The following is a 26,116-nucleotide window of genomic DNA, read 5'->3' on the forward strand; positions in this document are numbered from 1 at the left end:
GGGGCTGGCCCCCCCGGGCTCCTCCCCTCTCCGCGGGCCCAGTAGTTGCCCTTTGGCCCGGCAAGCTAATCATCGCGGCCCAATGACGACGAGGCCCGACCCTTCCCTGCCAGGACCCAGAGAGAAGACCGACGGGGAGCCCGAAGCGGCTTCATTGCCGTCGCCTCCGCCACAGCTGCAGCAACAGCTCCGGGGTTCCACAGAGACACCTGCTCACTTCAGCTTTCCCCAGCGCCCGGCCCTCCTGGACGGCACCTAACAACAATCGGCACCCGCATCTGCACTTGGCTGGCGAGATACTTTGTACCAGAAGGCTCGGGACCTGGTGCCATTGAGGTCGTGGGGACCCAGGATCCAGGGAACATGGGAACCGGAGTCCCAGCCTCGGAGCAGACCAGCTGTGCCAAAGGGGACTCACAGGTTTATTGCCCTGAAGATACTGGAGACACCGAAGCTGTACAGGTTACTGACAGCGAGAGCCCTGAGGACAATCGATCCCAAAATGAGTTGGGCTACAGCAATCCGGAGGACTCTGGGCAGCTGATGGCTTCCTACGAGGGTAAAGCTAAGGGCTACCAGGTGCCTTCCTTTGGCTGGCGCATCTGCTTGGCTCATGAGTTTGCAGAGAAGAGGAAACCCTTTAATGCCAATGACATCTCCCTAAGCAACCTGATAAAGCATCTGGGCATGGGCTTGAGGTGAGTAGATCCATTGCTTAGGGTACCATAAGCTTCACTTGGTTCCAGCACAAGACTTCCAGCAGAAGTGGGAAAGGGTGAGAAAGCAGGTGTGTGCCTTGTCCCAGTCAAGTGGCCCCTATCCACAACATATTCTAAGCCTTGGTTTTGGAGAGTGAGACCAGGTTACACCTTTTTGCAACCCTTTTCTCCCAGTAACTTGTCTTTTTAGCAGGAAAGAGCAAAAACATCTAGGCCTACAGTCAGCCTTTCTCATTAAGCTCCCTTTCACATACTCTTTCTTTTTCAAAGACTGCTCTTTGGAGTTAGCTGTATTTTGTGGTAAGGGAGGAAAGGATAGTCTGGCTGCTGAGGTACTGACACAATGTTGTTTTATTTGGAAGGGGGTGGTTCTCAGATTCCCCTGAGCAGCTGGAGTGTTCTCAGTGAGGCAGGCCAATTACAGTCCAGCACCCATCAAGCTGTAGTTCCAAGGAGTGGGTGAGAGGCTGCCTGCTCTCTCAACCCTAAGGAGAGGGTGATGAGAGGTGATGTTCACTCTACTCTGAAATACACAGGCCCTGATATAAAAAGCAAAGAAGACTTCTGATCAGAGAAACACTGCCATAGGTGTCCCCAGAGCTCTTAGGAATAGTCTTCCAGAGCCTGCCCTGGTGTCCTCCTCCCCTCGCACCCCCTACCCAAAGGTTGCACACACCCAAAGAGCTTGTTCTGGACTGTAGAACTCTGGATCCTTCCAGATCCCCACTGAGTTAAGAAAAACTAGTAATGAGAAACTGAGACCTATTAACAGGAACAGGTGGATGTGAGGACAAAAAGCATCACCCTGAGGTCATCCTGAGTCAGTCCATACAGTAAACACAGAACCAGGGAGGGAAGCATAAAGGTTGGGAAACACAGCCTCTAAAGGGATCCTTCCCTGCCCTGGATGGTGTTCTCAGTGGTTAGAGCATCATCCTGTTTACCAAAGGGTTGTGGGTTCAATTCCCAGTCAGGGTGCATGCGTGAGGCAACCGATTCAATGTTTCTCTCCCTCTCTCTCGCTCCTTCTCCCTTCCTCTCTCTAAAATCAACAAAAAACCCATATCCTCGGGTGAGGATTTTTTTTTATCCTCACCTGAGGACATTTTTGCATTTATCTTCAGATAGAGTGGGAGGGAGAGAGGGAGGAAGAGAATGTGAGAAACATTGATGTGAGAGAGACAAGACACATGAACTGGTTGCCACTCACACAACCCCAACAGGGGCTGAGGAAGAACTGCAACCAAGGTACATGCCCTCAGTGGGAACTGAACCTAGGACTCTCTGGTCTGCAGGCTGACACTCTAACTGCTGAGCCAAACCAGCCAGGGCAGGTGAGGATTTTTTTTTTTTTTTTTAAATTAAGGGATTCTTCCTTTTCCCAGTTAGTGCTGTGGGGCTGGGGTGGGGAGTCCATTTCCCTAACCCAGCCCTGAGCAGTGGGAAGGCCTGGCACTGCCTGGGTATCCTGCTCCTTTTTTAGTTATTTATTTTATTTATTTACTTACTTATTTATTTTTATCCTCACCCAAGGACATTTTTGCATTTATCTTGAGATAGAGTGGGAGGGAGAGAGGGAGGAAAAGAGAGAGAAACATGGATGTGAGAGAATGCATCCAGTGGTCACCACCCACACAACCCCAACCAGGGTTGGGGACAAACTGCAACCGAGGTATGCGCCCTTAGCGGAAACCGAACCCGGGACTCTGGTTCGCAGGCTGACACTCTAACCACTGAGCCAAACTGGCCAGGACTATCCTGCTCCTTTGATAGTACCTATGGTGGCCTGTGCCAGAGAACAACCAATCCCTCCAGGCTGCTTCTGAAACTGACCCCAAAAGCCTTTGGGTCAAAATAGGATCTAGGGCTAGGGTGCTGAGAAGCACATTGGGGTGCACTTGGTGGGGACATTGAGGTCAAGAATAAATGTGGCCCTGGTTGGGTGGCTCAGTTAGTTGGAGTGTCATCCTATACACCAAAAGGTTGGGAGTTCAATTCCCGGTCAAGGCACATACTTAGGTTGCAGTTTGGATCCCCGGTCAGGGCCCGTGTGGGAGGCAAGTAATCGATGTTTCTCTTACATTGATGTTTCTCCCTCTCTCCCTTCCTCTCTCTCTATCCTTGGGTGAGGATAAAAACAGGTGGGTATCCTAGCTCCTCTGTCCCTATGTATGAGCTGAGTCATAGAAGTCTAAAGCTCTACTCAGCCCCCTGGACCTTGCCTTCCCATACCAGGATAGGGTGGGGGGCCACTGACACAGGGCTTTTGGAATGGGATGAGGTACTGCATTGAGGAGAAAGCAGGGGTGAGAAAAGGAAGAATTCTGAATGGTAATTCTTAAGTTGGGGCTGAAATTATGGAGAAGGCCAAGTAGGTTAAGAATGGCCAGCTGCTAAATTAAGGGAGTGGGAGAAAGGCAGACCCTAAGAGAAAGCTCAGTTGAGGGTACTGTAATCAGGAGCTCCAGCAAGACAGTTCTCTAGGCCTCTGAGGTTTTGATTGCTTTCTCTTCCAGGTGGAGTCCATTCATTCAATAAGTATTTATTGAGTGTCAGGTCTATGCTTAGATACTCTTTTGTTCTGCCTATCCTCATATCTTGCATTTCTCTCTCACTGCCCTAATCCCCACTACACTCTTTCCCTTCACCAATCCTTCCTGGCCTCTAGTTTCAAAGTCCAGTTTCCTCGAAGCTGGCAGGGAGAATCTTCTGCCTTCCCATCATGCCATCCTTTGTCTTCCCTCCCTTTCCTCCTACCCCCAGAAGGCACCCTTCCTATTCTTTTGTTGTTGTTGTTTTTATCCTCACCTGAGGCCACTTTTGCATTTATCTTCAGACAGAGTGGGAGGGAGAAAGGGAGGGGGAGAGAGAGAGAGAGAAACATCAATGTGAGAGAGACACATTGAGTGGTTGCCACCCAAACGACCCCAACCTGCCGGGGACAAACTACAACCAAGGCACATGTCCCTAGCGGGAACCGAACCCGGGACTCTCCAGTCTGTGGGCCGACACACTAACCGCTGAGCCAAACCAGCCAGGGCAATTCTTTAAGCACATTTCTCCTCCCCTTGCTCCTGTCCATCTTCATCTCTCTTATGCCCTACTGTTTGTGCAATTATATGTAATTTCAGCAAATATTTATTGACTGCGGACCATGTGCCCAGCCCTATGCGTGAAGCTCTGGATAATAAAGTAGTCTTTGTCACTGTCCCTTTCCCTGAGGAACTTAAAAGTATGTCAGACTCATGTGAGGAACACTGAAATAATAAGACAGTGTCTAGTTGGGGATTGAGATAGTATATGCTCAAGTAATGATCATACCCGACACAGGTATTCCACTTTATGGTTTTCCTATCTATTGTGACATTTGCTCTTTCTTTTTTTTTTTTTTTTTTTTTAATTTTTTTTTTTTATCCTCACCTGAGGACATTTTTCCATTTTTTGTTCAGGTAGAGTGGGAGGGGGAGAGAGGAAGAGAGAGAGAAACATCGATGTGAAAGGGACACATCGAGTGGCTGCCACCCGCACGACCAACCAGGGCCGGGGACAAACTGCAACCGAGGTACGTGCCCTTAGCGGGAACCGAACCCGGGTCTCTCGGGACCGCAGGCCGACGCTCTAACCGCTGAGCCAAACCGGCCAGGGCGACATTTGCTCTTTCAACCATTCCATGAGGGAGGGAGGGAGGGAGGGCAGGAGGTATCCCCAGTTTGTAGATGAAGAAACTGAGGCTCAGAATGATTACTTACACAATTATACGGTTACAAGTTGTGCTTGAATAGTGGGTATAAAATGGCTGAGTAAGGAGTGTAGAATTGCGAGTCTCCCAGAGCAGGGGTTGCTTAGTGAGGACCCACCCTGAGTGGGTCTTTGTAGAAAGTCAGATTAGAAAATGGTTTAGGACAGCCCTGGCGGGTTTTGCTCAGCGGTTAGAGCGTCAGCCTGCGGTCCAGAGAAACCCGGGTTCAGTTCCCGCTAAGGGCATGCACCTTGGTTGCAGTTTGTCCCCGGCCCTGGTTGGGTTGTGCAGGTGGCAACCACTCAATGTGTCCCTTTCACGTCTATGTTTCTCTCTCTCTCTACCCCTCCCACTCTATCTGAACAAAATATGGAAAAATGTCCTCGGGTGAGGATTAAAAAAAAAAGAAAAGAAAATGGTCTAGGACAGATGTCACTGAATCCCAAACAGAATCATTTGCTTATGGGACATAGAGCTGCGACAAGCCCAGGATTTTTTTTAAGGCTTTACTGGGATATTGTGAGAGAGGCAGAATCACAAAGCTTACAGTTTATAAACCATAGCTGACCCTTTCAACACCTCAGTCAAAAGCTGTTGGGGTTAGCTCAAGCAGTAGCAGTGGAGTTGGAGGTGAGGAAAGATCAGAAAGCTTTTGAGGAGACGAGAGACGAGAAACAAAGACAGTCCCACAAGTTGGGAGGAGAGGTTTGGGAGCAAAGGTGTTGGATTCCTAGCACTTTTTTTTTTTATGATTGTTAACTTTATTATTTGTTGTTGTTTTTTTGTTACTCCTCACTTGAGGATATTTTCCATTTTTTATTTTTAATGTTTTTTTTTATTGATTTTTTTAGAGATAGAGGAAAGGAGAGATAGAAATATCAACAAGAAAGAAAAGCATCCATCGCCTGCCTCCTGCACGCCCCCTACTGGGGATCAAGCCTGCAGCCCCCGAATGTGCCCTGATGGAGAATCCAACTGAGACCTCTCAGTCCATGGGACCGTGTTCAGTCCACTGAGCCATACCAGCTGGACATCCATGTATTTTTAGATAGAGTGGAAGGGAGTGAGGGAAGGAAGGGGGGCGGAGGAGAGAAACATCAATTGGTTGCCTCCCACAAGACCCCGACTAGGGCTGGGGATCAAACCTGCAACCTAGGTACATGCCCTTGACCAGGAATCAAACCCAAGACCCTTCGGTCTGAGCAAACTGATCAGGGCAGATTCCTGGAACATTTTTTTTTTTTTATCCTCACCTGAGGACATTTTTCCATTTTTTTGTTCAGATAGAGTGGGAGGGAGAGAGAGGAAGAGAGAGAGAGAAACATCAACGTGAAAGGGACACATCAAGTGGCTGCCATCCGCATGACCCAACCAGGGCCAGGGACAAACTGCAACTGAGGCAGGTGCCCTTAGCTGGAACCGAACCCAGGTCTCTCCAGACCTCAGGCCAATGCTCTAACCGCTGAGCCAAACCGGCCAGGGCGATTCCTGGAATATTTAATGGGAAATCACAGCTGGGTGTCCAGAAAGAGGAAGGTGACTACAGTCCAGGAGGCCTGCGCACAGCCCCTCATTCACACTGCCTCTTGTTCCTCAGGTACTTGCAGTGGTGGTACCAGAAGACGAAGGTGGAGAAGAAGAAACCTTTCATTGACCTCATCAACTGTGTACCCCTGAGACAGATCTATGGTGAGCCTCACCCCAGCTCTGCCCTGTTCAGAGAGAGCCCAGCCTCCAGAGAGGGCACAGAGCTAGGCAAAGATGCTTCCAGCTTAGGCAAGCTTTACTGCCACCATCCCCTAGGGTTTTTTCTCCCCAGCTTTATTTATATAATTGAATATAACATTGTATAAGTTAAGGTGTACAACATGTTGATTTCATTTTCCCATGGTTTTTTAGAGTAACCCATCTTTATAGTCTAGAAAGTGAGAAATGAGCTTGCTTTCCTCTCCCCATTACCCCAGTAACGATCCTGATTCTCTCTCTAGGTTGTCCCTTGGGTGGCATCGGGGGAGGCACTATCACCCGAGGCTGGAGAGGCCAGTTCTGTCGTTGGCAGCTTAATCCTGGAATGTACCAGCACCGGACAGTCATTGCTGACCAAGTAAGAGCCAGGTGGTGGAGGAGAGGGCCAAGACAGTACCTCCCCAGGCCAGGAAGGCCCTCTTGGCTAGTGTAGGATGGGGCAGTTAGATGTGTACGTGATTCACTCCAATATGTCCTTTCAGGATACTGTGTGCCCAGCCCTGTGTACTATAGGAATAAGACTGTCATAGAGCACACGTTCCTTGAAAGAGTAAACAGCCCTGGCACCTCTGTGCCCTCCATTTCTCTGTTGGATGCCTCCTACCTACTTGCGGCCCCAGCTCCACGAGCTGAGCCAGTATGCAGCCACAGAGAGTGCAGAGAATCCCCAGATCGCTTAACCTAGTTGAAAGAACATGTAGTAGGACCAGAGGGAAAACAAACCAAAGTCTACAAATGCCTGGGGGGAGAAAAGATGCATACACAGCACCAACTCCTCATCCTGGTTTGCCAGCCTTCAGCCAGAGGGCAGCTGCTCTGCTGGTGATCACTCTTCTGGAGGTCTCTCGGCTGAGAGACTGGAAGCCCCTCCTCTCCCAGGCATAGATTTCTAGCCTTCTTCCGTTTTCTGAAGCTTCACTTCTTTTCTCTCTGCTCCTTCATCACACCTGGGCCTGAGATTGCCAGAGGCATGTGATCTACTTTTCATCATCTCTCTCTAGTGACCTCCTATGTTGAGTTGTCCACCAAGTTCCTATTTCCTGTCTGAGGGATGCCTCCAGCTTCAGCTCATCTTCAAAGGAGAAATGACTAGCAGACCTGGAGTCCAATTAATGACAATGCCCTTCCTAGTTAGATTTACCAGCCCTGCCCAATGGTCCCAAGCTTCCTTTCTGGCTCATCCCTCAGGTATCCCAAGGGGAATGCCTTCCAGAATTGTGACTCTACAGTTAAAGTAATTACTGCATGCTTAACATGTGCTAGGATTTTTGTGTACTATTTACTATTTAAAGGCAATCCTACAAAGTAAGTATTATTATACCCATTTACAGATGAGGAAACTACGATCTAAAGAGGTTTAGTAACATGTCCAAGATCACATGGTTGGTAAATGAAGTGCTGGGATTCAGAACTAGTTCCCTCTGTGGTTAAGAATCCATGGTCTTGCCCTGGCCGGTTTGGCTCAGCGATTAGAGTGTTGGCCTGTGGTCCAAAGAGACCTGGGTTCATTTCCCACTAAGGGCATGTACCTCGGTTGCAGTTTGTCCCCAGCCCTAGTTGAGGTCGTGCGGGAGGCGGCCACTTGATGTGTCCCTTTCACATCAATGTTTCTCTCTCTCTCTCTCTCTCTCTCTCTCTCTCTCTTTCCCCCTCCCTCCCCTTCCCACTCTGTCTGAAGATAAATGTAGGAAAAAAGTTTCCTCGGGTGAGGATTAAAAAAAGAAAGAGTCCGTTGTCTTAACCATTATCTACTATTACAAAAACATAAAAAACTATTTCATATATATGTTTAAAAATACCAGGCATATTTTGAACCAAGGGAAGAGATATCAACACCTCATAGCCCTACCCTCCAGAAGCTTAAATTTTTTAAAAATCCTCACCTGCGGATATGTCTTCATTAATTTTTTTAGAAAGGAAGGGAGAGAAAAACTTTGACGTGAGAGAGAAACATTGATTGGTTGCCTCCCGTACGTACCCCGACCGGGGATCAAACCCGCAACCTTTTTAGTGTACGGGATGATGCTTCAGCCGACTGAGCCACCCAGCCAGGGCAAAGCTTAAATTTTTATTAGGGGACTAGGACTTTGATAAAATGGAGACTGTGAGACATTCATCAATGCCGAAATGAGAGGGACAGATGGTACACTGAGAAAAAAGGGACACTGCTGCAGACTTGCCCCTTTTCTTCCTACACATGCCAACTCTGCCTGACTCATTGGGAGTCATAGCTGAGAGGGGACCTCAGTGAACTAGAGAGGTGCCTGCCATCAACCCATGGAGAGTCAGGGAGTCAGAATGGAAGTAAACACATTGTAACATTCTACACTAGAGGAATAGGGGATACACAGGAGAATGACTCAGTGCTTGGAGAGAGGAGATGGCATTTGGCCTAAGCCTTAAAGGATGGGGTTGTTGCACCAGATGGAGAATGAGCATGGGCAAAGGCATAGAGGAGGAAATGTAGTGTGCTCAAGGAACTGGGTATTTGATATGACCAGAATATAGGTGCTTCAACAGGTAATGAGACTAATGGGCAGAGACAGGCCAGGTAAAGGTCTTGAAAGCCAGGTAAAAGAGTTTAGACTTTAGTCTGAGGGCCATGGGTAGTCACTGGAACATAAATACAGACTAACTCTGCTACCCAGATGAGTAGAGGTAGAAGGTAGAAGCAAAGATGATGAGGGCCTGGCTTAGGACAATAAGACCACAAGTAGTGAGAAGGGAGAGGAAGTCTGGGAGATAGATGGAGAAGGAGGCAGGACTTGATAGTGACTCACTGAGCTTGGGGGAAAGGCCTGGGGGATGAGTGAGGTCATGATGAAATGGTAACCATTGCAGGCTCTGAAAGGGGAGGAGCTACTTTGAGAGGAGGGAGACTAGTTTGAAGTGCCTGTGGGTTACCCTGTTCTATCCTATCTTCTTTCTTGGTTTAGTTCACAGTGTGCTTGCGTAGGGAAGGGCAGACTGTGTACCAGCAAGTCCTGTCTGTGGAGCGCCCAACTGTCCTGCGCAGTTGGAACTGGGGCCTGTGTGGGTATTTTGCATTCTACCATGCCCTCTATCCCCGAGCCTGGACTGTCTATCAGCTTCCTGGCCAGAATGTCACCCTCACCTGCCGCCAGATCACACCCATCTTGCCCCATGACTACCAGGTGAGATTCCCCCTCTGTGTTTCCTCCATTGTCCTCCCTTCCCTGGGACCTATCTCTGCTGGAAATTCCATGACCTGTGAAAGAAGGGGTTGGAGCATGAACATCACACTGGTTTCCTAGGACCACTGCCTAATTGGTCTTCTGTCTCCTAGTAGACAGCCTGCCTAGGAATATGGGGAGATGCTAGTGGAAATCAAGAGTATATCAGGAGTATCTGAGCCAGGTCCTTAGAGCCAGGCTTGATCATGGGGAGTGGGCTCAGGAGGGGCTACACTGGGACCATCTGAGTCTGATCTTTTGCTCCCAGGACAGCAGTCTGCCTGTAGGGGTCTTTGTGTGGGATGTGGAAAATGAAGGGGATGAAGCCCTGGATGTGTCCATCATGTTCTCCATGCGGAATGGACTGGGAGGTGGAGATGATGCCGCAGGGGGTTTGTGGAATGAGCCCTTCTTTCTGGAACGTGATGGAGAGACTGTACAGGGTCTGCTGCTGCATCATCCAACCCTTCCAAATCCCTACACGATGGCTGTGGCTGCACGACTCACGGTATGGAGCAGCCCGTCCTGTACTGTACCTTAACCCTGAACCCTACCCTCAGCAGCCCCCTGAGCCCACCCCATCCCACCATGGTCTCTTCATTTTCTAAAATCCCGAGTCCCACCCTCACCACAGCCCTTAAGCTTCTGGAACTTGGAGGAAGCGGGAATATGTAACAGGAGCTAGAGCGTCTGTCGAGAGCCAGCATACTTGTAGAGCTTCCCCTCACAGTCTTTGGCCCTTAACAGGCAGATACGACGGTAACCCACATCACAGCTTTTGACCCTGACAGCACTGGGCAGCAGGTGTGGCAGGATCTTCTTCAGGATGGACAGCTGGACTCCCCTGCTGGTGATGGGGGGTCTGACAGGGAGGTGGTGGGAAGAGGTAGTCCATCTTGGGAGCAGGGTGGGAGGCCTGGTAGTGAATGGGCCTTGCTCCCATGTAAGGGATCCCTGGGACAGAAAGGGTTGCCTGTGCTGATTCCTCTTGTGCTTCTCAGGTCGAAGCACCCTCTCGCAAAAAGGGGTAGGCATCGCTGGGGCAGTGTGTGTTACGGGCAAGCTGCCACCTCGAGGCCAGTGTTGCCTGGAGTTCTCACTGGCTTGGGATATGCCTAGAATCATGTTTGGAGCTAAGGGCCAAGTCTACTACAGGTGAGGTGACCAGGAGAGTATAGGGATCCAAGGTGGAAGGGCTCTGACCAGGAGCCCATGTTCTCATCCCTCCCCTTTCTTTCCATCCCAGGCGGTACACAAGGTTCTTTGGCTCAGATGGTGATGCAGCACCTGCCCTTAGCCACTATGCACTGTGCCAATATGCAGACTGGGAAGAGAGGATCTCGGCTTGGCAAAGCCCAGTATTGGATGACAGGTGCCAATGGGGCCCATCTTGGACCTTTCTCCCAGGCACTCACACTCCAACTAGTGAACCCTTGGTTCACTCTTCACCCACCAAAATCAGCAGAGTTGGGCTGGGATTCACTTGGTGTCCCCACTCTACTGAACCCCCGAGTCCTTTCTTTCCTGGGAGGTCCACTCTCATTAAACCATGCCCTCCTCCTAATTCCCCAGGTCCTTGCCTGCCTGGTACAAATCTGCACTCTTCAATGAACTATACTTCCTGGCTGATGGGGGCACAATATGGCTGGAAGTTCCTGAGGACTCCCTACCGGAAGAGCTGGCAGGAAGCATGTGTCAGCTCCGCCCCATCCTGACGGAATATGGTCGATTTGGCTACCTTGAAGGTACGGCTGCTGGTGGGCCCTAATATGGCACACCGTATCTGAGGCCAGGTAGTGCCCTACCACCAGGTAGGAAGGTAAGTTTTGCCTGCCCTAGATTATTGGTTGGGATGAGGGGTAACTGGCAGGTGTCAAGTGTGACAGTGTGCCACCTTTAACTCTAGAGGACAAGCTAGGTAGGAGGGGAATATGAAGGGGAAGCTGGAATTCTGGCAACAATGTGTCTCCCTCATTCCTCCAGGCCAGGAATACCGCATGTACAACACCTATGATGTCCACTTCTATGCTTCCTTCGCCCTCATCATGCTTTGGCCCAAACTTGAGCTCAGCCTGCAGTATGACATGGGTGAGGGTTTCTGGGCCTCTTCTGTCCTCTTAGTTCCCCATACCCCTGAATCTTTGTGGTCCCTCAAATTTCCTTTTTCCCCAAAATAGATCCATATCCTGTTTATTGGTTTCCTTCTGGGGTCACACACACAGCCTTGCCCTCCCCAAGCCTGCCCATTCTCTGCCCTCCCCCCAACTTGTATGTCCACTCCCCTAGCTCTGGCCACACTCAGAGAAGACCTGACATGGCGACGGTACCTGATGAGTGGGGTAATGGCACCTGTGAAAAGGAGGAATGTCATTCCCCATGATATTGGGGACCCAGGTAAAAGTCCTTCCACCTCAAGGTCAGCTTCCCTCCCTCAAATTTGCACCCTCTACCCTACCCACCAGTGCAAATAAACCAAGTTATCTTCCCTTCCGCAGATGACGAGCCGTGGCTCCGGGTCAATGCATATGTGATCCACGATACTGCTGACTGGAAGGACCTGAATCTGAAGTTTGTGCTGCAGGTTTATCGGGACTATTACCTGACAGGGGACCAGGGCTTCCTGAGGGACATGTGGCCTGTGTGTCTGGTAAGGGATGTGTGTACAGTGGTCAGTGCCAGGGGCATGACTGGTGTTTGGGGAGAGACAGCTGGCTATTGTCTTTCCTTAGTATCTAGGTCTTCGGTATCTTGGTCTCTCTCTAGGCCGTGATGGAATCGGAAATGAAGTTTGACAAGGACCAAGATGGACTCATTGAAAATGGAGGCTATGCAGACCAGACCTATGATGCATGGGTCACCACAGGCCCCAGGTTGGGAGACAGGGATTTCTAGTGGGGAACTAAGCTCTAAGGTATTGGGGGCTCAAGGAGGAGTGACACATTGCCTGTTATATATGGCACGGGAATGGCTGGAGCTGACTCCTAAATGCATTTTCCTGAACAGTGCTTACTGTGGAGGACTGTGGCTGGCAGCTGTGGCTATGATGGTCCAGATGGCTGCTATATGTGGGACACAGGACATCCAGGATAAGTTTTCTTCCATCCTGAGCCGAGGCCAACAAGCCTATGAGAGACTGCTGTGGAATGGTGTGTTGGGGGATCCTAAGGAGTTTTAAAGCAGCCACGTGAACACAAGGAGACTGACCTTTGCCTTTCCTCCATTCCAGGCCGCTATTACAACTATGATTGCAGCTCTCAGCCTCAGTCCTGTAGCATCATGTCTGACCAGTGTGCTGGCCAGTGGTTCCTGAGGGCCAGTGGCCTAGGAGAAGGAGATACTGAGGTGAGAGAGACTAGGAGGAGGAACCAGAAAGGAGTTTTTCCTGGGGGTATGAAGCAAATTTAAGAGACCATGTTTCTGCCTTTCCCCTCTAGGTATTTCCTACCCCACATGTGGTTCGTGCTCTCCAAACTATCTTCGAGTTCAATGTTCAGGCCTTTGCAGGAGGGGCCATGGGGGCTGTAAATGGGATGCAGCCCCATGGTGTCCCTGATAGATCCAGTGTCCAGTCTGATGAAGTCTGGGTGGGCGTGGTCTATGGGCTGGCAGCCACCATGATCCAGGAGGTAATACACTGCCTTCCCTTCTCTCCACCATAGGTACCATGGCCCAGCATGTGTCCTTAGCCTTCAAACATTTGTATTGCCTAACCCAATGCCATCTTATTCACCCAGAAAGCCTCCCTCTTTTCTCTGGCATGCATTCCATCTCCTGCCTTCAGTCTTCTGCCTGTGGATTAAGTTTATCTCCCCCATCAACTGAGAATTGCCTAAGAGTAGAGACCCTATTGTCTCCATCTGTCCAGCTAAAGTGGCCATAATGTGACTTCCATCTCTCTCTACAGGGCCTGACTTGGGAGGGCTTCCAGACAGCTGAAGGTTGCTACCGTACTGTGTGGGAGCGCCTGGGCCTGGCCTTCCAGACCCCTGAGGCATACTGTCAACAGCGAGTGTTCCGCTCTCTGGCCTACATGCGGCCACTGAGCATCTGGTCCATGCAGCTGGCCCTGCAGCAGCAGCAGCAGCAGCATAAAAAGGCCTCCAGACCAAAAGCTGAACAGGGCACAGGACTAAGCACAGGGTTTAAACTTGGACCAAAGGAAGTTATGGCAAACCCAAGCCCAGAGTGAGCCCTCTGAACTATGGGAGGGAGGCATTAACAGCCTAACCTCCTGCCTGGCATTTGCTCCTCCCATATCTCCCCAGTCTCCTGCAACCCTGAGCCACCAGGACAATCATGCCCCTTCCCTTTTCCCGACCCAACCACGCCAGTAAAGGGGTTGAGGGTGACCCAAGCATCAGAATCACTTATTTATTTCCTCACCCATCCCCTCACTGCATGAAATGTTCAAGGTCAGGTGATTCCCCCAGGCCCATTCACAGGGTGAAAGGCATACATGGGTACAAATAAAAGACCCAGAAAGCCAGTAGTGTGGTGTGTTTGAGCCCTCAGGCTTCCTAGCGGCACAGAAGCTAAAACTAGCCCTCTCATTTCTTTTCATTTGGACACAGACTGGAGGCCCCAGGCCTCCCATCTAGCCTGAGTATTTGCCCTGCAAGATAACAGATATGGGGCTGTGGGCAGGGAGCCATCCCCCATCTCTTGTGAGATTTGCATGCAGGGGAAAAATGGGACCGGGGGAGGGGAACTCTGAGAAGGGATCAGGGAGTGGCAACTTCAGAGTAGGCTCTGTGCCAGGAGCCTGAGGCATGTGGTAGAGCAAGAAGCAAGAGTTGCCAGGAGGCTGGAACTCATGGTCTGAGCTATCCTCTGGTACCTCCAACTGCAGGACAGACAGCTCCAGCTGATGAGGGAGAGCACGAAGCTTGCGGGATAATACTGAGGAGAAAAAGACTCTTCAGAGGCAGGCCAGGCTTCTCCCACTAGTTTACCCTTAATGGTATCCCCAAGCCTCTCACCTCCAGACTCGGCTGGCAGACTCCCCCTTGTGCCAGAGGAGTACATAGCAGGTACAAAGACTAGACAGAAGGAGAACAGTAGGACCTGGAATACAAGAAAAGGAAATGATGAAGAGCTCTGGATTGTACCCATCCCTGCACCTGGAAGAAGGATCTCTCCTTCCATCACCATCCTCACCAAGACACAGGTGCTGCTGCTGCTGGTTTTGTTTGATATCTGAATCACCATGGCCTGGAGTCTCCTCAACTGATCCAGGAGGGACCTAGAAGAGGGGACAGTGAGCAGTCCCTGGCCTGGCACTATGAGATACAATGAAACCCTCCTGTTAAGGCCACCCTTCTGTGCACTGGATCCTCTCTCTCAAAAAATAAATAAAAGTTTAATAACATGGATGCCACCTGTATACATGAGAGAGAGACCCATAAACACTAAGTAACTCTCTCTCTCTCTCTGTTACTTTTTGTCCTATTTTTGCAAATGACTTCTTCCTCTCTGTGGAAAAAATGCCTCAAATTCCTCATTAAAACAAATACACACCGCCCTGCCCTGCTGCCCTGCCCTCCTCTGCAAACAGTCAGTGGTTCTACACTGCCTAATTAGCTACAAACAATCCTCACCAGGCAGTCTATGTTTTCTATGTTCTGGCCCAACTCACCTATGTTAGGGTTCCAACCAAACTGGACTATGCTGTGTTCTCCCTAGAATGTTCCCCTCATCCCTACCCCCCACCCCCACTCCTGGAATCCTAACTACTATCAGCTGTCATCTGCCCCATGAGGTCTTTCTTACTCCCTCTGTCTTTCTTGATAGTTAACTTACCCTGGTTATGTGTGAATTTATTCCCCATTACTGTGAGCTTCTTAGAATCAGAAACCCACTAAAGGCCAAGCACCAGACCTTGCATGTGAGAGTTTCCTAGTTGGAAATCAAGTGTGGAGCAGGGGAAAGAGATAGCATTAAAAGTCGGGGCGGGGGGGTTGAGAAGGGAGTGATGTTAGAAAGTTGCTTACAGATTCTGTTCCTCCAGGAGCTGTACTTTGTTCTGTAGCTCCAGGTTCTGGGCTGTGTATTTCAAGACCCTGAGGAAATAAAAGATGTGGGGGTACAACCTATGTCCTCCCTTAAAAAGCCTACCATTTCCATTTCCAGCTACTTTGGGTTCCCCCACCCCAGAGCCCCTCTCCTATTATACCTGCTCTCTAAACCCCCCACATACACCTTCTTCTTCCTGCGGCTCTCTTGAGCAGACTTTTTATTTCGAATCTTCCTCCGCACTCGTTTCAGAACTTGTTCCTCCATCTGAGAGAATATAAGGAAGAGGTTATCGTCAGAAGAACACTGGACCAAAGAGTTGGAAGGCAACTAAGCTCAATCATCTTCTCAATGCAAGAATCCCTTGTACAGCTTCCCTGACCAATATGCACTTGGCTTCTGGCTGAATGCCTCCAAGGACCAGGTGTTAATGCCCTCACAAGGCAGACCATTTTTTTTTAATTCCTACCTGAGGACACTTTTCCATTTTTTGTTCAGATAGAGTGGGGGGAGAAAGAGAGAGAAACATCAATGTGAAAGGGACACAATGAGTGGCTGCCTCCCACACGACCTAACCAGGGCCGGGGACAAACCACAACTGAGGTACGTGCCCATAGCAGGAACCAAACCGGGGTCTCTGTACCGCAGGCCAACGCTCTAACCGCTGAGCTAAACCGGCCAGGGCAAGCCAGACCTTTTTTTTTTTTTTTGGTACACGCCCCTAATGGGAACCGAACACAGGACTCTCTGGTCCGCAGGCCAACACTCCAACCACTGAGCCAAACCAGTCAGGGCAAGCCAGACCGTTTTTAACAATTTTATTAACTAAACATCTTCCTTATCCTGAGCCAACATCTGCTGCTATAATTTCTATCTATTGGACTTACCTAATCTCTGGGGCCATACAGAACAAATTAAATGGTCCTTAGCTATTTTAAGGCATTCAATACTTCTTCATTTAATCCAGGAAAAATTTTTAGCTCATCATCTTATCTCCTCAGGATAGACCATATCCTTTTAATATCTGTCAAAGATTTGGGCTCAAAACTGGACATTAAGATGTGGCCTGGCCAGTATGAAGGAGAACAAGATAGGCACTGCCCTTCTAGAGGCAATAACTATTGATACACCCTCCAAACCGCATTCACTTTCTTTTTGTTTATCCTCACCCGAGGACATTTTTCCATTTTTTGTTCAGATAGAGTGGGAGGGAGAGAGGAAGAGAGAGAGAGAGAAACATCGACATGAAAGGGACACATCGAGTGGCTGCCACTCGCACAACCAGGGCCAGGAACAAACTGCAACCAAGGTACGTGCCCTTAGCGGGAACCGAACCTGGGTCTCTCTGGACTGTGGGTCGACGCTCTAACCGCTGAGCCAAACCTGCCAGGGCCTCATTCGCTTTCTTAGTAGCCACTGCTGACTCATACTTTTAAGAAATTAAAATTCGCACCCTGGCTGGTGTTGCTCAATGGTTAGAGCATAGGCCTGTGCACTGAAAGGTCTCAGGTTCAATTCCCAGTCAAGGGCATGAACCTGGGTTGCAGGTTCAATCCCCAGCCCTGGTTGGGGAGGCAATCGATCACTCTGTTTCACATTGATGTTTCTCTCTCTTTCACCCTCCCCCCCCTCCCTTCCACTCGCTCTAAAACTCAATGGAAAAAACATCCTATGGTGAGGATTAACAAGAAAAAAAATTCTCCTAATTTTTTAAGAGAATCAATTAACACTGATTTCAGCACAGTATTACAGTATCATGCTTATGAAACTTAAAATTCAAGAATTTAGATTTATTCTTTTTATACTTAGTTGAGCCTAAAAACGTAATTCTACTTTTAGCTATAGGTAAAGTACCATAAAGCCAGTGAAATTTAAGTGTCAGGACCCCTTGCTTGCAGTCCTTTCCAAGACCGTATACTAATGCACTGATAATTTTGAATTCTTTCTTAAAGAGAACATCAAAATTTGTGTAAGCCCCACAAAACCAGGATCTGTCCCTTTATCCAGCATATTAACTACATCCCAAGTTTCCTATTAGCAGCACATTTGCTAAATCTCTCACTTCAGTCCTTTCTCAAGTTAATGATAAAATTAACAGAACTGGCCTACTTAGGACTCACAACCCGCCTCCAGCCTTTACTCAACCAATGGAAGGCCTACCTTAGTGAGAGGAAGTGTTCCAGGCAGAGAAAGTCCCTCCTGTTCCAATAGCCTCTTTTCTTCTTCTGTCAGTATCAGCCTAACAATCTCCTGGAGTTAGGAAAGGTGGGCAGCAGAGTTGCAAGGGGGTGTCAGAGAGGAATGAGGACTCTGGCTGCCACCTCTGCAATGTGGGCATAATCCTCGATAAATCAAGTACAGTACCTGCTCTGACGGCTCCTCCACTTGCAGTGAAGTCATCTGGGCCCCCTCTTTTCCACAGCTCCCACTATCTGCAAAAGGTAAAGTGAATAGACATAGTCCGCTCCTTCCCCCCAAACTTCACTATTTCATACTCACCTAGATCTATGGAAACATATTCTTGTGAGAGAGAGTAGGTATGATCATGGTGGACAAGACTGGGATTCGAGTTGCTCAAAATGTTCAACGGTGCTGGAGGACTCGGTAGGGAGCTCAGGAAATCCTCTACGTCCCAGTCGCTCAGTGCCTGCACACGGTTCAAACGAACAATCCTTGACCGATTCACTCCGAGCCTCAAGAACACCACCCCGCCCCGCGCCAATCCGACTCAGAGCCCCCACCCACCTCGGAAAGGGACAACTCCCAGTCCAACGGAGCCTCTAAGACCTCCTCGGGCACCGCCCCCAAATCGCCGCTCTCATCTAGCAGGAAACCCAGCAGGTCCTGTTCACCAGGGTCCAACGCCAGCTCCATATGGGACATCTACGGAAAGGATGGGCTGAAAGACCTGGCCACAACCCCAAATCCCAAACACAACACCCACAGATTATCGATCGGCCCCACCTATCCGCTACTGCCTCTTCAGCCGGCTTTCTGCCTCCTAGGCTCGAGTCTCCACAGCTTCCAACACAACGGAAGTGACGTGCCTTCCCCCAAGGCATTCCGGGACTTGGAGTTCCCGGTAACGCGGAAGTGGCTTAGGTGCGGCGCCACGTCCCGGGAGCTATGCAAATAGAGGGGACGTCCCTGCTGCTTCCTCACACCCTGAGGGCGGGCATTCTGAGGAACCAGCTCCGCCTTGGCCCCAAGCTAGGAAAAGGAAGGATCAGAGACTAAAAGAGAACTCGAGTGCAGTTCGAGCGTTTTTCCCGGGTTGCGCCGCACCCTTGCTTCCTGCTCGGAAGGGGCAGCCGGTCTTCGGCTGGCTCCCGAGCATCGAGAGCTGGGGCCAGAGCAGCTTCCTGCAGTCCCCTCTACCATAGAGCGCGGACCCAGGGCGCCGCCCACGGGTGGGGGACGTTCCGGGGACGGAAGTGGCCTAGAGTGCCGAAGGGAGGGCGAGGCCGGATCCCGAGAGCCACCGGGAGAACGAGCCGGCTAGCGGGCCGGCGGGCGGGGCATAAGCCAGGCAGCGCAGGTAGGTCGGACGGAGCCGAGCGGGAGCCCTTGGGTGGGGCCGCGAGCAAGGCCCGGGAGGTGGGCGGGCGGGGCCCCTGACTCTCCTGCGCCTCACGTTTCGGGTCTTGGAGAGGTCAGCGTCCAGTCTATCTCGGCTTGGCCTCGGAATTAAAGTAGACCCTTTGGCGGGAGCCAGGCCCTTTCTGGGAGCAGTCCTCTGTCTCACATAAATTTTGGGGAAGGTGAGGAGTAGAGTGACAGGTAGGTGCAGGGTGGGGATCTGCTTTGAGGTTAAATGATAGCGGGTATATGGGTAGGAAAGCTTTGAGTGAGTTTGGGATTAGGTGGAGCTGGGTTTAGGACTCAAGTTTAGTTTTAGAAGTTATAGAGCCGGGGGTAAAATTTAGAGTTATTAGTGCGAGTCAGGTCTGTTTCATGTATGTAGTTTGGATTAAGATCTTTATTTTGTTTTTTAGGATGACCAACATAAGTCAGAGTTAGAATTCAGGGTCGGTAACAGGAGTTAAGTTAGATATTCAGTTTTTAGGGATTAGCGAACCATGGCAGAGCTACTTTTAGGACTACACAGTGAAGGGGTGGGTCAGGAAAGGGTTGAATGTCAAAGCGGTATTGGGAAACAGGAAACAAGTTAGGGTCAGTTCCAGAGGTTGTGGTTGAGGTCAGGGTAGATGACCTCAGGCAGGTAAAATTTAAGAGATTGACAGTAGCAAATCTGAGTTTTCCCATTATTTTATAGCACTCTCCCATCATTCTCACCCACTCATTCATCTGCATACCTCTTAGTCATCTGCTGAATACACCAGCCTGAGCCCAATACAACCAGCAAGTAACCCCAGACCCTGCTATGTGCCATCCCCTGATTCTAAGCCTCCTTAATTTCTTGGTCTAGTTGTAGATCCCCTTCCCCCACTCCCCAAACAGAAAAGAGGAAATGAGACCCAAAGAGGAAACTGGGTCTTGCAGATCCCACGCCCAGCCAGGCCACTGACCACACCCCCACTTCACTCCCAGCCTGACCCTGCCACTGACCATAGCACTATCCCCTGCTACTCAGTCTGACCCAGCCGCTGGCTGCATCCCATCTCCACCCCCAACTCCAGCTTTACTTAGACACTACCAGTGTCCCTCACTCTCCCCCCATCCCAGCCTAATTTAGCCACTGACCACAGGCCCATCTCTTCTCAACCTTCTGTAGCCTGACCTAGCATCTGACTTCACTTCATCATTCCCCAATTTAGCCACTCTCCACGTAATTATTCTTCCCCTTCTAGTCTGATCCAGTGGCTGATTATATATATATATATATATATATATTTCTCTTTCTAGTACCTTTCCCCAGCCTTTCTCTTTACCCTGTCTTCCCTATTTCCAGCCCAATACAGTCACTAACCCCACCCCTTCTTTTTTTTTTTTTTTTTTTTGGTGGTACATACCCCTAGTGGGAACCCAGTCCTGGACTCTCTGCTCCGCAGGCCGATGTTCAACCGCTGAGCCAAACTGGCCAGGGCTCCTTTTTTTTTTTTTTTTTTAAGAAGTGGTATGTAGATGCATTTTATTTTTTTAATTATCGTTGACATACAGTATTAATTTCAGGTGTGCAACATAGCATTTAGGCATTTGTAGCTTACAAAGTGATCACACTGATACTTCTGGTACCTATCTGACACAGTACACTAACCTCATCCCTTCTGTCCCTACCTGGTACTAACCACATCGCCATCCCCCTTTTCCCACAGCCTAACCAAATCCCCTAACTACAGCCTCAACTTCACATTCCCAGCTCAGCCTGATCTTTCTCCCTCTCCAGTTTCTTACCTAAACTCAAGCTGCCCCACCCACTGAGTGGCTGCTAATGACAAGAAGCTGTGGAACTGCAGCTTAACTTTGGGACCTGGTCCCTGATGGTTGAGAGGACAGACTATCATCAGGTCCTGTCCGTTCTTCCTCTTAAAATTTCTAATGAGTGACATCCCTCTTTCCACTATTCTGTCTCTCGCTTCATTACCTCTCACTTGTGCTAATGCAGTGTCTTTCTAACTAGTCTCCAAGGAAACTGCCAGGGTTATTTTTCTAAAATCCAGTTATGGTTATGTCTCTTTTCTGCTGCCAGCCTCCTATTACCCTCCAGTAGGTAAAATTCCTCATACTTCTCTCTAGTCCTTCCTTGCCTTTTCATCCTAACTCTGACTACTCCATCACAGCTCCGTTGCAGGTACCCTGTGCTTCAGCCAGCCTGTCTACTCACTTCCCTGAATACTCCTCTGTGATTTCCTGCTTCTCCACCTTTGCTTATGCTCTTCTCTCTACCTGGAATGCTACCCTTGACTCCTCTGCAGCTGGTGTAGTGGAATGCTTGGGCTTTGGAGTCAGAGAGACCTGGGTTTGGATCCTGGCCTCACAACTTAGGTGTGTGACTTTGGACAAGTACCTTGAACAAGTGTTTAACTTCTCTGAACCTCAGTTTTATAGTCTGTGAAAATAGAAATGACATCTATCTTGCAGGGTTGTTGTAAGAATTAAATGAAATTATGTATACTAAGCGATGGATATATAGTTAATAAAAAGATCACTTATTTTTATATCCTCTTTACTTTTTAAAATCCTAACTTTTAAGAACACTTTTCATGGAGATTTTTTGGTCCTCCTTCTCTAACCGGATCACACACCTCTTGGCCCTTACCACGTCCTGCCCTCTAGTATAATTCTGTACTTTATCCACTAATCTGACTGGGAGCCCCTTGAGGTCAAAGGTTAGGTAGGGCTTACTCTTGGTTTCCAGCCACTGAAAGTTTGACTCAGGATCTTCCCCAAAACAGATCTTCAGAAATGCTTGCTGTATGAATGAAGGGAGAATGTCTACATAATGGGAGAAAAGATGTGGAGCGACTGTTATGCTTGCTGATAGAGGTGGATTTGTGGGGAAGCTGTGTGCATGGGATGAGGTCTTTATGGGAAGATAATGTGGTTGTGATGCGATCTGTGTAGGGGCTGTGTGTTTGAGATAATGTCTATCTAAAGACAGTGTAAGTAGCTTTGTGGGAAAGAGCTCTGCATAGGCTGGGGTGCATTTGAGGAGAATGAATATGCATGAATAAGGGTGTAGATGAGGAGGGGCTGTATTGGAGGAGGTCAGGTCCAAACTTTCAGCTGCCCAGTCCAGCCCTAAATGAGCCTCCAGCAATTTGAGGCCGGATATGTCAGTCTCACCCACAACCCTCACCCCTCCCCTCGCGGTTGCGGACTCAGAGGCCAAATTTGGTAACAGACTGAGTGTTACTCCCCCAACCCTCTTCCATTCTGACTGTCTTCAGCTTCTCTCTCCCTTTGTTCCTCTCTATAACTCCCTATCTTTCTGTAGCTGCGTTTGTGGGTATCAGCTCTGACTATATTCTCCATGTGCCCCAAATTCCTTACCCCCAGTATACTTACATTCCATTCCTTGCTTGGATTTGACCTCCTGTCCTCATCCCCCACCCCCCTCCAATTGCCCAACTCCTCTGGAATGTATCTCAGGAATGTCTTGAGGGAGGAGGAGTTCCCTGGGAGGGGGGACATGATGGGGGGGGGGTTGTTGTTGCTGTTCCATAAAACATGATGGAAAGGGTAACAAAGTTCTCAGGCCAGAGCAGGAACTGGGTAGCCTCTCCCTATACTTCCATGGGCCTTGTTCTATGCCCTCATCACCCCAGTTTACTCCTCAGTTCCCTTTCCTCCCTTACCCTTTTGTAGTTATGTGAATGTCTACTCAGGACCAGCCTGAGAGTAAGGGTAGGCATGACTCAACTCCCTTATCGGGGTCTCACCAGAGGTTTCCGTACTCGAGGAAGAAGGGGGTATCCGTATGTCCGGAGGAAATGGGGGGAGATGTGCAATTTCAGCTTAGGGTGGAGGGTCCTTTCAGTCTTGCTCTCAGCTCATCTGACTCCTCCAGCTTTGCTCCAACCCTCCAGAGACCCCATATCCAGGTCTGTCCAGCTACTGGGGGAAGTGCCCAAGGAATGGGGAGGTGGTCACAGAGCTGAACTGGGGAGACTGGGAGGGTCCTCTCTTATTTGAAAGTAAAGATAGAGAGCGAGCTGTGGTTTCCTCTCTTTTGAAACTCTGGACTGTCGAGAATGGCAGAATTGGTCCATCAGACCCTGACCCAGATTCTTCCCACATCTGCCTCTTGTCTCCTGTTTCTACCTAGATTTTCAATCCCTCTTACCCCATTTTTTCTAACCTCTTCACCCCAAAAAAACATACCCCTTCCCAATTTCCCTGGTTCTCAACTGCTTTCTAAATTCCAACACTCCTACTTCTGCTTCTAACTTTCCCCCTAGTCCTGCTTTCCCTTTTGGGGCTAGCGCTCAGGGGAATGGGCAGCCTAGATGTGCTTACTCTCTTAATTAAGAAGCACCAATCCCCTTACGGAGCTGGGTCACATCATCAGCTGCTGGGCAGACTTGTCCTCTTGTGCACTGTGCGCCACCTGCCGCCTCCAGTGGCTCCTCCAGCCCACTAAGAGGTGGTGCCAGGAGGGTGAGGGAGGGCAGGTTGGGACTAGTATCCTGAGAGGCACTGAAAGTACCCTCAGGGGAGGCAGCTGAGGTAGAGTGTGAGAAGGACTAACTGAAGAGGAGGGAGCTTAGGAAGAGTTGTGATTTGGTGACTTAGAGGGAGCAGGAACTGAGTTAAAAGGACCAGGCTTTTTCTCTTACTTGCCTTGGATTGACACATACACACATGCACATGTGCCCACCTGCCATCTTCCACAGGGTCTGATTCCCCTTCTGAAAAAATGAAGAGTTGACTAAATAATTTCTGAGATCCCTTTGGATTAGAGGGTCATAATTCTAGTTTGATTGCCAGGGAAACCAAATATGGGGCAAGATCCTTGGGGAGGCCCCCAGCATCTCAAGTTAGAGGAAAGCTGGGCTAGGAGTGGGCCTGGATGACTTGAACAGCCAGTATTTGTTCTCCCTGCCAGACTAGCTAGAGTCAGTGTTTGTAGGCTTCAAAAGCCCTTGGGAATTATCTAATATAACATCTTCATTTTGTAGAGAAGGAAGCTAAAACTGTAAGAGGGAAGGTCACACAATGAGTCAGGACAAAGCTTTGAAAATCCCAGACAGGGAAAAGTCGGCAGGATTTAGTGGGAGACAGACAGAAAAACACTGAATCAGGAAAAGATGAAAACAAGGCAGGGCTGGGAAAGGAGCAGAGACAAGGGGCAAGAGAGAGACTCTTGGGAGAGAGAAGGGAGGCACAGATGCCAGTGGTGAAGACAGAGTGTTATCCTCAGGTAACACTGAATTTCAGACCTTGCACCTTGCATACCAGCCTCTCCTTCAGAGGTCTTAGATGGTTAGGACTGGTCCTTTGGGTGTAACTAATATTTTACTCTTTAAAATTACTAAATAAACTAAAAACAACCTCATTACTATCTGCTTCAATGAGCCCCTTTCAAAAACACCCCTCCCTGGGACTCCATCTTGGGGGACCTCCTCTCCTCCTATGAGGGTATTCTAACTCCCTGATTCCTTGGGCCAGGTGTAGCCAGGCTGGAGAGGAGAAGCTGCCACCATGGTTGCACTTTCGCTGAAGATCAGCATTGGAAATGTGGTGAAGACGATACAGTTCGAGCCATCCACCATGGTGTATGACGCTTGTCGCATCATTCGTGAACGTATCCCAGAGGCCCCGGCTGGCTCTCGTGAGTCTGATTACCTATGTGGCTGGGGCGGGAGTCCTTGGTCCCTTTGGTTCCAGGCTATTGGCCTTAAGGGATGACCCTATTGTCCCCCAAGGCTACTCATCCCTCAGGTTTATACTTTATGGTTCCTGACTTCTCCTTTAAGCCCAGAGTCATGGAGAAATAGTAAGGGCAATGGTGCAGCCATTCAGCCACATTGGGGTCCTCATAAGTCTGAGGTGATCCATCCTCTCTTTTAGCCAGCGACTTTGGGCTGTTTCTGTCAGATGATGACCCCAAAAAGGGTATATGGCTGGAGGCTGGGAAAGCTTTGGATTACTACATGCTTCGAAATGGGGTGAGTATCACTTTATCAGGGACCACCGACATCCTCTTCCATCAACTTCCTGGTCCACCTCTATTTTCAGCACCCATATCTGTTGTCTCTGACCCCTCCCATGCTTTCTGTCTATTACAGGCAGTCACAATACCCTACTTTTGAATGAGCCATTGTAGTCTTTTTAATAATCTCCTTTCTCTCCCCTCTGGCCATGTTAAAAGGAAGTAATATCTTTAGCTTCACATGGGCCCCTACCTCCTATTCCTGCCCAATAGGACACCATGGAATACAGGAAGAAGCAGAGGCCCCTGAAGATCCGTATGCTAGATGGAACTGTGAAGACTATCATGGTGGATGATTCTAAGACCGTCACTGACATGCTTATGACCATCTGTGCCCGCATTGGTAAGGGGTCTTGGTGGGGCTGAGGTCTTGGGCAGGGAGACTCCAACTCTGGCAAAAGAGACTACTACCAACCCCTCCCCATCACCCTGCCCTTCCCTCAGGCATCACCAACCATGATGAATATTCTCTGGTTCGAGAGCTGATGGAAGAGAAAAAGGAAGAGGTGACGGGTACATTACGAAAGGATAAGACACTGCTACGAGATGAAAAGAAGATGGAAAAATTAAAGCAGAAATTGCACACAGATGATGAGTGTAAGCAGAAATAGAAAAAAGAGGGGATTGGAAATAGGGCGGCAGGGGCAGCCATTTATTTATTATTTATTAAACACCTGCTTTTGCAAGGCACTGTTTTAGATACTGGGGATGCATCAGTAATAAAACAAAGTCCTATACTCACAGAACTTAACATATTAGTGAGAGAAGATAGGAAATGAAGAAATGAACAAACAAAAAGCCACAGACCAGACAGCACAGGGCCCATGGGAGCTTGGCATTGAGCAGATTGTGTGTGTCCCAGTGAACTGGCTGGACCATGGTCGCACACTGAGGGAACAGGGAGTGGAGGAAAACGAGACGCTTCTGCTGCGGAGGAAGTTCTTCTACTCAGACCAGAATGTGGACTCCCGGGACCCTGTACAGCTGAACCTTCTTTATGTACAGGTGTGGAGAGGACGTGACTGGAGTGGTGGAGGTAGGGAGAGGGGATAGTGAGGGGCATCCTTTTACCCATACACAACATTTGCCT

General features: G+C 49.3%; 3 protein-coding genes across 5 annotated transcripts in view; 2 read left to right on the forward strand and 1 right to left on the reverse strand.

The window, feature by feature from the left end:
• Positions 1 to 70: 70 nt before the first annotated feature.
• On the forward strand, positions 71 to 13,709 carry GBA2 (glucosylceramidase beta 2). The gene is made up of 17 exons (XM_036261130.1): positions 71 to 698; positions 6,056 to 6,147; positions 6,447 to 6,562; positions 9,141 to 9,359; positions 9,667 to 9,906; positions 10,146 to 10,248; positions 10,400 to 10,553; positions 10,645 to 10,770; positions 10,971 to 11,143; positions 11,382 to 11,486; positions 11,685 to 11,792; positions 11,894 to 12,045; positions 12,162 to 12,268; positions 12,402 to 12,544; positions 12,625 to 12,740; positions 12,833 to 13,024; positions 13,303 to 13,709. The coding sequence occupies exons 1-17, from the start codon at positions 364 to 366 to the stop codon at positions 13,585 to 13,587; spliced, it is 2,766 nt and encodes a 921-aa protein (XP_036117023.1). The 5' UTR covers positions 71 to 363; the 3' UTR covers positions 13,588 to 13,709.
• A 254-nt stretch (positions 13,710 to 13,963) lies between these two features.
• CREB3 (cAMP responsive element binding protein 3) lies at positions 13,964 to 18,543 on the reverse strand. Of its 2 annotated transcripts, none has more exons than XM_036261132.1 (10): positions 18,375 to 18,543; positions 18,156 to 18,293; positions 17,910 to 18,057; positions 17,775 to 17,842; positions 17,571 to 17,660; positions 15,595 to 15,677; positions 15,389 to 15,457; positions 14,556 to 14,640; positions 14,378 to 14,462; positions 13,964 to 14,297 (listed from the first exon to the last, which is right to left on the reverse strand). In XM_036261132.1, exons 2-10 carry the CDS (start codon positions 18,291 to 18,293, stop codon positions 13,993 to 13,995), a joined length of 1,071 nt encoding a protein of 356 aa, XP_036117025.1. In that variant the 5' UTR covers positions 18,375 to 18,543; the 3' UTR covers positions 13,964 to 13,992. The 2 variants fall into 2 exon arrangements, with proteins under 2 accessions (XP_036117025.1, XP_036117024.1); XM_036261131.1 differs by having other exon boundaries at positions 15,571 to 15,677; positions 18,375 to 18,527.
• A 116-nt stretch (positions 18,544 to 18,659) lies between these two features.
• TLN1 (talin 1) overlaps positions 18,660 to 26,116 on the forward strand; it is a 37,290-nt gene continuing 29,833 nt past the window's right edge. The window contains exons 1-6 of one of the 2 annotated variants that reach the window (XM_036261129.1): positions 18,660 to 18,948; positions 24,483 to 24,645; positions 24,885 to 24,982; positions 25,240 to 25,369; positions 25,471 to 25,623; positions 25,889 to 26,031. In XM_036261129.1, the coding sequence (XP_036117022.1) occupies positions 24,516 to 24,645; positions 24,885 to 24,982; positions 25,240 to 25,369; positions 25,471 to 25,623; positions 25,889 to 26,031 (654 nt within the window). In that variant the 5' untranslated portion in view covers positions 18,660 to 18,948; positions 24,483 to 24,515. Of the gene's footprint in view, positions 18,949 to 22,797; positions 22,916 to 24,482; positions 24,646 to 24,884; positions 24,983 to 25,239; positions 25,370 to 25,470; positions 25,624 to 25,888; positions 26,032 to 26,116 lie in introns of those variants that run through there. The other variant, XM_036261128.1, reaches the window with a different exon arrangement.

The sequence above is a fragment of the Molossus molossus genome, unplaced genomic scaffold (genome assembly GCF_014108415.1).
Source record: "Molossus molossus isolate mMolMol1 unplaced genomic scaffold, mMolMol1.p scaffold_m16_p_14, whole genome shotgun sequence".
NCBI classification, from domain to species: domain Eukaryota; kingdom Metazoa; phylum Chordata; class Mammalia; order Chiroptera; family Molossidae; genus Molossus; species Molossus molossus.

Coding starts and splice junctions, on each gene's coding strand:
- GBA2 (XM_036261130.1), top strand. CDS start 364: ATGGGAACCGGAGTCCCAGCCTCGGAGCAGACCAGCTGTGCCAAAGGG. Junction 10,771..10,970: donor AGCCCAGTATTGGATGACAG/GTGCCAATGGGG, acceptor CTAATTCCCCAG/GTCCTTGCCTGCCTGGTACA. Junction 12,545..12,624: donor TGAGAGACTGCTGTGGAATG/GTGTGTTGGGGG, acceptor CCTCCATTCCAG/GCCGCTATTACAACTATGAT.
- CREB3 (XM_036261131.1), bottom strand. CDS start 18,293: ATGTCCCATATGGAGCTGGCGTTGGACCCTGGTGAACAGGACCTGCTG. Junction 14,641..15,388: donor CTCCTGGAGGAACAGAATCT/GTAAGCAACTTT, acceptor CCCCTCTTCTAG/GTCCCTCCTGGATCAGTTGA. Junction 14,463..14,555: donor GCAGCAGCACCTGTGTCTTG/GTGAGGATGGTG, acceptor CTTGTATTCCAG/GTCCTACTGTTCTCCTTCTG.